General features: G+C 55.5%; 1 protein-coding gene across 1 annotated transcript; it reads right to left on the bottom strand.

The window, feature by feature from the left end:
- Positions 1–408: 408 nt before the first annotated feature.
- MAFF (MAF bZIP transcription factor F) lies at positions 409–9,515 on the bottom strand. Its single transcript, XM_065943742.1, has 3 exons — positions 9,212–9,515; positions 2,854–2,919; positions 409–2,248 (listed from the first exon to the last, which is right to left on the bottom strand). The coding sequence occupies exons 2-3, from the start codon at positions 2,887–2,889 to the stop codon at positions 1,772–1,774; spliced, it is 513 nt and encodes a 170-aa protein (XP_065799814.1). The 5' UTR covers positions 2,890–2,919; positions 9,212–9,515; the 3' UTR covers positions 409–1,771.
- Positions 9,516–11,640: the final 2,125 nt, after the last annotated feature.

The raw sequence follows: 11,640 nt of genomic DNA, 5'->3' as shown, positions 1-11,640 counted from the left end.
CTGGAACAATTCCTCTTAAATCGGGGAATTTTCCTCTCTGGGTGGGACTGTTTATTTGCTGACGGGATGCCCAGGGAATTTAACCCTACATTTCATTGTTCGCCTGGCTTTGCCTTCCCCAGGGAGGCTCCTTGGCTCCAGGCACCCAGATAGAAGGACAGGACCCTGTCTGGTTCCCACCTCCACCCTACCTCCCCCTTCGCCCCCGCCACCACACGCTACCCCAGCACAAGCCCAGGTGCTAGAGTTAGTGATGGGTCACAGTTTCTTCATCTGCAAATTGGAGGAAACCCCCCACCCATCAGAGGGTTCTGCCTGGGACTGAAAGCAGAATCCATCTTGGGCCCCTCATTCAGAACCCACCCCTGCAAAAAAAAAAAGAAAAAAAACATAAACCAGGACACATACTTCTAAACTGTGGAAAAAGAGAACTTGACTTTATTCAGGAAGTCTACAAAATACAGAAGGCGGATAACTCGCTTACTGTAAGTCAGAAAAATAAATAAATTCTAGGGGCCGGGCACTTTTCTTTTAAAACACATTTTTTGGTTGTTTTGCCATCCGGCTTTCCCTAAATATAAGATAAAATGTGTTTTATTTGCAGATATAAAATATAAAGTCCAGCTCAGGGCTGCACACCACTTTTCCCAGGCAGTGGGCGCTAGGCCTCTGGCTGGGGAGAATAACTTAGATTCGTGCAATAAATAAACAGCGGGGAGGGGCAACTATCTAGTAGGGGAGGGGGAGGGGCTGGGGCCAGACTTCCCAGGAGAATAGCAGTCAATGGCAGTGACCCGCCCCCACCCAACAGGATGGACAGGTAGGACCCTTCCCTTTTTAAGGACCCCTATCCCAGGTTTCAGAACCGTAGGATCTGTCTTCTCATCTCCCCACCTGCCTCTGTGGTCACTTCCTTTGTCCCCTTTCTCTTTGGCCAGCTCCCTGGGTTCAGGGAGAGCCCAGGAGAGAGTCAGGCCAGCTCCTTCCCTCTCTTCCATCTGTATCACCTTCTCTTTCCTTCTCTTCACCTGACTCACAGAGAGTCACCTCTCAGACCACGGAGGCCCTTGCATCACCTTTTCAGGCCCCAACCACTGCCCCCTACAACCATGGCTGGAAATCTCAGGGCAGCAGTGGAAAGACATGGTTCCAGCTTAACCGCTAAGCATATGTGGCCTCGGGCATTGTCAGGTCTGCTGGAGGTCTGTTTTCCCCATCTGTGGATTGGGCTTCACTAGGTGATTTCTGATGAGTCTTCCAGCTCTGGAGGGCCAGGCATCCAGGCCCAAAGCAGAGACGGGAACATCAACTTCCCAACTGGACAATCCTACCAGAGGCATGTGGGGGTAAAGTCTAGTCTTGTATCCTGGAGGGTGGGGACAGGCCGATGGCACGATCTGAGCAGTTACAAAATGAGGAGTGGCCATCTTCCCCTCGATGGCCCTTCTCTAATCAGCTTTGTATCCCATCCTCCCAAACTAAGAAGGCTGAAGTTTTTAGGAAAAGAAACGCCAGACCTCGACCTCACCCGACCTCCTATCTCACCAAAGTTGCCCCTCCCCGGGGCCATTAGGTCCCAGTTTCAGAGACCGCATGAGGAAGACAGGATCTGGGGAGGAAACATGTGTTCACCACGGGGGGAGCTGGTGGCTACAGAGAAATGGCACTTGGAGACAGAGACGGCGCTTAGGCACTTAGGGGAGGCAGAAGGGGTCGGAGGGGCGTGGTTTGAGAAATGGGCGGGGGTGGAACGGGCGGGACTCGGCGAGCACTAGGAGCAGGCGGCGGGGGCGGGGCCGGGGGCGGGGCCGGGGGCGGGGCCCGGACCAGGGGCGGGGCCCGGGCCGGGGCTCGGGGCGGACTTGACGATGGTGATGACGCTGGCCGGCGCCACCAGCGCCGCCGGCCCGCGGGCGGCGGCCACCGAGCGCGCGAAGCCCTGCAGCGCTTCGCACTTGCCGCGCAGCGCGTCGAGCTCCAAGCGCATGGCGGCGTTCTCGCGCGCCAGCTTGTCCACCTCGCGCTCCAGCTCCGACTTCTGCTTCTGCAGCTCCTCCTTCTGGCACACGCGCTTCACGCGGCAGCTGGCCGCGTAGCCGCGGTTCTTGAGTGTGCGGCGCCGCTGCTTGAGCCGCGTCACCTCCTCGGCCGAGAGCCCTCGCAGGTGCCGGTTCAGCTCGCGCACAGACAGCCCCATCAGCGCCTCGTCTGACAGGTGCGGCGTGTTCTCGCTCAGCTCACGCTTGATCTGCGGGCGTGGGCGCGTGGGGAAACTGAGGTTCAGGGTCACACTCTACACTGCGGGCCCTGAGCTCTGGACCCGGCGCGCATGGACCCGGCGCGCAGCAGGTGCTGGGGTCGGCTTCCCCTCCACCGCTAGTGTTCCCCCTTCCCCGCCAGGGACACTGAGCTGGTGGTGGACTTGCTCCAAGACTCCGAAGGGGAGCAGGAATCCCCAAAGCGGAAACTGGGTGAGACCGGGATCTGGATACAAAAGGAGCCACCTTAGAGCTCAGTCTGGATTCTAACCCAGCGACTCGCCCTGGACTCAGCCAGAAAACCCAAGAAAGCACCTTTAAAGTCCAACTGCTCCGTGGACATTGTCCTCATGGGGAAGTAGGTCCAGAGAGGGAAGTGACCTGCCCTGGGGCACACAGCCTATGGCCAGAGCCCAGGCCTGCTGGTTCCCAGCCAGGCTGGGCCTGGAAAGGCCCTATGAATGGCTTCATGAATGCCTGATGTCTGCTGAGGCCCTCTTGGGGATTCTAGGAACTGAAGGGGAAGTTGGGATGGGAGCTCAGGCTGGGCAGAGAGGGAGGGGAGGCCTGGAGACAATAAGGGCTGCCTTCTCACCTTCAGCGCTTTGCTGGATAAGGGATCCACAGACATGTTTGCAGAAGGTACCCTCTGGGCTAAGACCTAGGGGAGAGAGGAGACCAAAGTCAGTTTTTCTCCCACTTGGAATGAAATCCAAACACTACTATCTTCGCATTCAAGGCCCCTGCTATCTTAGAATTCATCTCATACCACTTCCCTTGGCCCCAGTGGTCCACTTACAGTGGCCTCATTGAATGGTTCATTCCAGCCTCAGGGCCTTTGCACTTTCTTGGCTTTTTCTGGCCCTTGGGTTTTTCTTGGGTTTGCTGTTCTCTTCCTTTTTATCTTCCCAAAGTCTTTTCATCATTTAGATCTTTGCTCAGTGCTACCTCTTCAGAGAGGCTACTAAAACTGGCTAAAACACCCCTTGTACCATATCACATAACCCCATTTACTAACCCCCAGGCTCCTTTCACACTACTGCCCTCCTCTCTTCTGCCCTCCAGTCACAAGGAATTTCTTTCACTTCCTCTCACCCCATGCTTTCTTGCCTTTGGGTCACGCCAAACCTTGTGACACTTCTCCTCCCACTCCCACTTTATTTGGCAGACTCCTACTATTCAGCCTTCTGCCCTGAGCATGGACATCTCCTCCTCCAGGAAGGCCTCCCAGACTCCTAGGACTTATTCAGCACCGCCCACCCCAGCAGTTCCGCCCTATGTTGTAATGGTCGGTTTCCCTGACTCCCCACCAGACAGGGACCTCCACAGCCAAGAACCAGGCGCAGACAGCTCTGGGTGTGAGGCTGCCAGCACAGGGGCTGGCAGGGAGCAGGCACTGGTGAGGTGTGGACTGGTGGGTCTATGACACTGTTTGTCACCCAGCTTGTCAAGGTCTGAACCCTGTGCCAAGCCCAAACCCTGCTGAAGACCATCGAGAAAAAAACCTCCTGGCCCTGCCTCCAATTCTTGCTCCTTTCTATCTGCTTCTGCATGGCAGGGATGGCACACAGATACCAGGAGGATGGGGGGGAGAAGAAGGGATTCTGTCTTCATAACTGGCTCCCAGGGAGGGTATAGGAAACAAGGAAAGGAACAGTGGATTAAGGGTCAAGCCTGGTTTGAGTCCCATCTCTGTTTTCTCCAGGCTGTGTGACTGTGGGCAAGTCACTCCTCCCCTCTGGGTCTCCACTTTCCTATCTTTAGGTTGGGAACAATACCTGTCTCACAGGGTTTTGATGGAACCAAATAATGCAAACCGGAGAGGTCAGTGAGCACCATTAGAATTGCTGAGTCTGTCCAGGAGGGGTTGGGCCTGTAGCAATTCCTGGGACCTCGCTTTGACTTGGCGTCTCCTGGCTGGCCAAGGTCGCGCAGGAAAGGCTCTTAGAGACTGTCTGGCCCCTGCCTCCTCACTTCACCCAAGGGGAGGTAGAGACCAGAGAGAGGCCCCTCTTGCCTGAAGTCACACAGCAGGTGAATGGCTGCCTTCTCCTAAATCAGGAGAAATTCTGAACACGTGTAAAGGTCCCAGGACTGAATCCTGATTGCCTTCACACCATCAGTACCCCAGTTCTCCGAACAACCCTGTGAGGTAATGGCCAGAGAGGTCAATAGAGTAGTCCAGGGTCACACAGCTAATAGTGGATAAAGCCTGGGACTGAGGCCACATGGAACCACATGTCTCCTCGCCGTGAGATCCTCACAGGGCACCCTCTCTGGGCCCTGTTTCCCCATCCCTGTAAAGAGAAGGACTCGCCCGGCTCCAAGGCTACCCAGCTCTGATGTGCCAAGATCTATGCTGGGTCTGCAAGTGTCATACAGATATCCAGGCCTACTGGCTGGCTGTTTAGGGGGCTGGGGTATTACGTGATGCCCAGGCAGTCTGGGCTACTCAGAGAGCCTGATGGGAGAGGTGATCTAAGAGCCTGCTGGGTGCTGAGCAATATGTGGTGGGTGACTGATGCAGAGCTCTGGAGGTATGGCCCCTAGGACAAGGCATTTTTCCTCCCTGGACCTTGGTTTCCTCACTTACACAGTGGGGACAATCATCATGGTGTTCGTGTGTAAAAACAAGAGGGTTAGAAAGATCAGAAGTGGCAAACGGTTGGTTTATCTCCCCCACATTCCTCCCTCTACTCCTAACACGGACATCAATAATCAATTACCGCACTTTTTCTCACTGAGGTTGGACACAGCTCCAGAATCTTTCTCAACACAGCACTGTTTTACACTGAGCTTGGACATAACCTTAGACTCCTCCTCAACACAGCCCTCCAGAGTAGGCCGAAGAGATAACTGTTGGCCATCCCCTATACTAGATAATGACTGAAGGTCCCATCCTCTCTGCTGGCTGCGATTCTAGGTACTTTGGGACCCCAGGGAGGCTTTAAACCTGTTCTTGCCTCCTCTCCTCTTTCTCCTCCTGTCCTAGCCTCAGCCCCTCAAACACATGCTAGATGTCAGCTGAGGTGCCCACGTCTGCCCAGGAACATCCTAGCTCAGCAGAGTCAGGCAGTCACGAAGGGAAAGTCACAAGAAGGTCACACTGGCTGATAACCTCAGACTTTCAGCTCTCCAACTCAGACCGGGAGCTGCTGGACTGTCACCATGGGGCCGGGGTCCTCCTCCAGGCAGCCCTGGCCAGTGTGGTAGACCTTGGGCCTGAGACAGCAACTGAGCCAACCTCCTTGTTCAGTAACTGTTTGGTGCCAGTGGTGGACTGGAACCCTGGAGTCCCCAGCTCAGGGCTCTTTCTTCAAAGCCAGCCATTATACTCCCCTCTCTGAAGGATAAGAGTCGGACACGACTGAGCAACTGAACTGAATACTCCCCACGTCCGAACCCTGCTTCTTCCCTTCCTGAGGCCAGCCAGCAGCCCTGACCTCCAGGGTCTGCAGGTTCCTAACATTCCCTGGACGCATGGCTTGGGGGATTGACAGCCGCATTGCCCAGTCAGCAGCCACGGCCCCTGGCCCCCTAGTCCACTCAGAGGCATCCTGGAGACGGCCCACCCGCTGGCATGGGCTCCTCTGGCTGCTGAGCCATTTTTGCTTCCTCTGTGAGGACAGAGGGAAAAAATGTGTTTTCCTGGGCCTTGGCAGCCAGCACTGGTGGAGCCTCCTCCCTGTTCGAAGGGGAGCAGAGCTGGGAGAACCCAGCACCACAGGGAAGTAGGAGCCTGGGGGTCTACCACCCACTAACACTTGGGGTGTGACTTCAGGTACACCACTCCCTCTCTCTGGGCCCAACACGCCAAACCACCAAGCCGACGATAGCACTGACAATGTCAAAGTTTAGAGAGTTAGATTCTGGCCTGGAATGGAACTCTAAGACCACCAGCAGAGTAGAGGCCCTGGAGCAAGGGAAGGAAAATCAGGGAAGACTTCCTGGGGGCAGGGGCCTGAGAATACAAACTCCGAGAGACTATCAGCCTTGACTCTCCCTCTGCTCCATGCCTAGCCCTTAAGCATTTCCTCTTTCAGCTGCACTGTGACCAAAACCACCTGCTCTCTGGCATCCAGTCTTGCCTGCCTCCACCTCTGACCCCACCAGCTCTCCTCCCTGTCAGAGGGATCATTACTGACACAAACCTACAAACCTGACCATGTTCGGCCCATTTCAAAACCCTATGATGCAGCCTCCCGTCTAGCCCATGTGGTAGGCCCTTCTGGCCACCAGCACGTTCTCTCCCCACACTCTTCCAGGATCCCCATGCTGACAACAAACGAATGAGCAGACAACAAACTCTTACCATCCCCACACATTCCCAAAAGGGACACACGGGGTGCATGTGTATAAGAGGAGATGTCACTTGAGCCCTGCAGGATCTGCTTGCTTTGGAGAAACTGCTTCAAGAATCCTATAGCCCATGCCCAGGAGTTCTTGCTCACCTGGGGTTCCCAGGCCTTTTTCTCTAGGTGTTGTGGAGTTTTACCAGAACACTGATCCAGGGCTCATTCATTCATTCAATCAGCAAACACCCAAGAAGCACCTACCCTGTAGGTACCAGGCTTGGTGCTGCACCCTGAAGGCCCAAAGCTGAATCAAAGCCCCTGCCCTTGAGGTCTTCACAGATGATTACCACTTGATCTGACATTCTGCCTGACTGTCACCTCCTCAGGGAAGCCTTCCTTGATTGCCCTGGCTAAGTCAGAACTGTGTTATGTACTTTGTAATCACAGTGCCTTCCTCCTCATATCACCCATCTCAGCTGTGGTTTTGCATTTAGTTTAGTGGCTCTTTCCTCGACTTTGTCTTCCTTCCTTGACTGTAAGCTCCCAGAGGGCAGCTCTGGATCTGTTTTGTTCACTATCTTATCCCCAGCATCTAGTCCTTGGTGGGCTCCATGGCAATGCAGGCTAAAAGTATTAGGACTGAGGGAGGCACAGGGGCCAAGGGAGCCCTCATTGGGTCCTGGGCCCTACTGAAGGTCCAGGGTGATTCAGTGGGAGGTTAAACCTTTCCATCTATGACAGAGTCAATCAGCCACTTCCTCTTGTTCCCTGCTCCCCAGCCCTGCTCAGGGATGTTTCCTGCCCAGTTTTGAAGATCAGCCTGCCTGATTCCTGTGCTCCTGGTGGCTACCTCCCTTACATATTCCACATATTCCTGGACATCCCTGGCCTCCGCCTGGGGCTGTTGGCTCTGTTTTCTCTTGTATGGTTCCCCTGGAAATTAGGCTGTATGTGGAGGCTGTCACACCTCCCCCAGCCCACTGCCATCCTACCACCTTGGATGTTGCCTAGTTGCTGCTACAGATGGGGACACAGAAGTTACCAGCTGTGGTGGCAGCTCAGAGATTCAAAGTTAAAAGATTATCTGGTCCAGCTCAATGCCCTCCCCCACACACCCCATGATCCTGTAGTCCTGTGGGCGGGAGGAAGAGAGGGCAGAATAGGACCAAGGAAGCCCCAGGCCCCAGCCCAGCCCTCAACATCCCTCAGCAGGGCACTGATGGAGCAGGGGCAGGGTGAGGTGGTGGTGGGAGGGCCCAGCCCCCTCACAGTAACCCCTCCTGCCCCAGGACAAGTAGTCCCGCTGCCTGTTAACCAAGCCTGGCCCAGGTCCTCAACTAGCTCCTCAGGTCCAGTCATCGATAGCTCTGTCTGATTAGTCCCACTTGTGAACTGAAACCACCAGAAGGGCAGAAACCAGCTCCACCCCAACCTTGGGTTCTCACCCTTCCTGATCCAGCAGGTACAGCCTCTAGAACCCAGACCAGACAGAGGAGTAGCCACCAGAGAGAGGAAGCCTGGTATCCCTTCCTACCTCCAACCTTAACGGTGTTCCCCGCCCCCCCCCACCCCTCCCCCCGCGCCCTTCCTGTTTCTCCTGAGACCGAGGGGCTAGGCAACCTCGGGGATGATGAGAGTCCCGAGGGGAGGGTCTGTCTTCCCCAGGCAGCCAGAAAACCTGGGGACAAGGACCTGGACACCAGCCTACGTTGTTGCCAGACCCACCGGGGTGATGGAGCCAGGGGTGGCACCTTCACCTCGTCCCCCAGGGAAGCCCGGTGGGATCTTTGATATTTCGCCCCACCCCGTGGCTGAAGGCGCCGGCTCTGGGTGGGGGACAAACACCGCAGTCACGTGGCTGCGGTCCTGGGAAACTCCGGGGAGAGCAAGGGCCTGGCGGCCACCGGCTGGTGGGAAAGGGACAACCCGGGAGAGAATTCCCAGACCCTTGTGACTATGGACTGGGCCATTTCTCTCGCTTCTTCTTTTATTCCTGTGGTCACGCTCATTCGGAGGTACGGTCCGCTGGTTATACAGGCCCCGCCTGGGAGCGTTCGGACACACACACACACACACACACACACACACACACACACACACACACACACACACACACACTCCCCACACACACACACACACACACTCCCCACACACACACACACACACACTCCCCAAGGTACACGGCGCAAGCACGCAGCGGGCAGGATACCCAGGACGCTGGCCAGGGAACACACACGCACGCCCGCCCTCGGACGTAAACAAACCGCGCTCGCACGGCCTGCGGGCACCGGTCCAGGGACTGTTCTCACCGAGTCACGTACTTGCACACACCGCCCCCGGCCCCGCCTGGGCGGACGCTGACGCTCGCCAGCCCGCGCTGCCCCTTCCTGCCCGACTTCACCGCCTCTCGGCCCGCGCCCCCAAAAGGGGCCCATTAACTCCGCACCCCGCCAAGTTCGTTTCGGCCGCGTCTCAGTCCCACAGGACCTCCGCCCCACCCCCCACCCTCACCCCGACACCCTCCCAAGCCCGCAGTCCGGGCGAGGGATCCACGGTAGCACCGACTGAGTGGGGCCCGGCGCCCCGCCCCAGGCACGTTCCAGGACCGCGGAGACCCTGCCGCCCGCTGGCCCGGCGCGCTCGTCCCGCGACCCTTACCCGCCTCTCGGCTTGCTTCGCCTGGCGTCCCTGGCGCGCACCGGGTCCCGCTGCCGTCTGGGCTGTTCTCCTCGGCCCGCGCCTCGGTCAGCCTCCCCCTCCGGTCCTGACCGCGGGTCGCTCCCAGCCCGGATCGCCGGAGCGACGCGCCGAGTTTTGTTGTGGGGCGGGCAGCGCTGGGGGCCGCGCCGAGTTGTAAGGCGAGCTTCCCGGAATTACTCACTCACAGGATTCCTTTCATTCATAAAAACCCAGTCATACGGTGACGTCACCGCCCCGGCCGCCCCCCGGCCCCAGAGCGGCCTCCCGGCTCCCCAGCCCCGCCCCTGGCCATCTCCGCCCCAGATAGGCCCCGCCCAGGTCCAGGCCCCGCCCCCCGGGTTCTCAATCCCGGTTAGAGCGCTGACTGCGGGAGTTCACGCGACATCTCCCCGGAGCCGCCCGGGTGAAGGTGTCATTTGTCTCATTTTACAGTCCACAGTCGTGGGTCTCTTCTCCTTTCGACCTACACCCTCTGCCTCGATGATCTCATCTAGTCTCGTGGTTTTAAATGCCATCTGTAGGCTCAGGAGCTCCATATTTTGTATTTCCAGAGGGAACCGCTTTCTCTTTGAGTTCCAGACTGTATCCAACTGCCCATTCAGCGCCTCCACGTGGGTAGGAGATGGGGCCTCCATGCCCTGCACAGCCAAGATCCCACTCCTGAGCATCAACCCTAGCTCAGCAACATACACACCCAGTCTCTCCATCTCAGCTGTTCAAACCTCAGACCTCTCCCTTCTCCTCACTTCCTGAGTCACTGGCTCCACCTCAACACCACCCTGCATCTGACCACTTCTGGCCACCCCCAGTTCTGCCACCTGGTCCAAGGACCATCAACTCAGCTGGACCACGGCCACAGCCTCCTGATAACTTCCTCACTTTATCCCTAAAGGCTTTCTTCACACACCGGACAATATTCTCCTTGTAACAAAGATCAGCTTGTTTAACACTCTCCCACCCGTTGGTTTAACACTCTCAAAGATTTTCCTTCGCATTTAGAATATAAACTATACTCCTCCCTTTGGTCTACAGGGCCTTAAGCCACCTGGTCTCTGCCCAACTTCATCTCTGTGACTCTCCCCTTTCCCCGCTACTCTTCAGTCACACTGCTCTTTTTACTGCTCGTCTAACACACCAAGCTCATTCCTGCCACAAGTCCTTTGTACTTGCTATTTGGTCTTCTGTTCACTGCCTGGCTCTTTCTCATCTTTCAGGTCAGCTCAAATGTCACAGCCTTAGAGAGGTCTTTCCTGACACCCCTGGGTAAAGGAGCCACCATATCTGAAATTTGGTTTTTATATTAGCTTAATATCTCCATATTAATATTAGCTTAATATATGCTGACGAAGGTCCATCTAGTCAAAGCTATGGTTTTTCCAATAGTCATGTATGGATGTGAGAGTCGGACCATAAAGAAGGCTGAGCGCCAAAGAATTGATGCTTTTGAACTGTGGTGTTGGAAAAGACTCTTGAGAGCCCCTTGGAGAGCAAGGAGATCAAACCAGTCAGTCCTAAAGGAAATCAACCCTGTATTCATTGGGAGGACCGATGCTGAAGCTCCAGTACTTTGGTAACTTGATGCAGAGTTGACTCATTAGAAAAGACCCTGATGCTGAAGAAGTTTGAGGGCAGCAGGGGAAGGGGACGACAGAGGATGAGATGGTTGGATGGCACCATTGACTCAATGGACATGAGTCTGAGCAAACTCTGGGTGATAGTGAAGGACAGGGAAGCCTGTCGTGATGCAGTTCATGGGGTCACCAAGAGTTGGACATGACTTAGCGACTGAACAACAAATATCTCCATAGGGTATTATTTTGCTTACATATTTGTTTATTATAAACCGAATGTAAGTTTCATGAAGGTAGACACTTGTCTATCTTCCTGACTACTGCAGATCTTTTGCCTAGAGCAGTGCTCGGCACATAAGCAAGCCCTCAGCAAATATTTGTCGAGGAAATAAATGAGTGAAGGCTCAGAGAGGTCAAGTGACTTTCCAAAGTCACCCAGCCAGGAAGTATAAGAACTGGAGTTATAACCCAGACCTAATTCCTGGTCTAGACATTTGGGATTCAGCCCAACTGGGTGAGGCCCAGTATAAATGTGGGGGATGTATTCAGGGCCTGTATTATGTATTCAGCCACCTCAAAAGAAGTGGCTTTGGGGGCAAAATGGGGGAGTGTCCCAGTTCCTTCTTTTCTTTTGCTCATGGTGTTTCCATTGCCCGAAGTGCCTGCTGTTGCTCCAGGAGCCATTTGTTCTATGAAATGGACATCACAGCGCCTACATTATTTTACTGAGAAGGACCAGGACCTTCCCAACTAGGAGGTCTTTCTGTGGTCACCAGCAAGGCTCCCCCTTCCCTTGATCTCAAAGCTGTTGCTTTG

This window comes from Muntiacus reevesi, chromosome 1, assembly GCF_963930625.1.
Source record: "Muntiacus reevesi chromosome 1, mMunRee1.1, whole genome shotgun sequence".
Classification (NCBI taxonomy): domain Eukaryota; kingdom Metazoa; phylum Chordata; class Mammalia; order Artiodactyla; family Cervidae; genus Muntiacus; species Muntiacus reevesi.
Note: the sequence above shows the minus strand (reverse complement) of the source record. Positions and strands in the feature narration are given on the sequence as shown.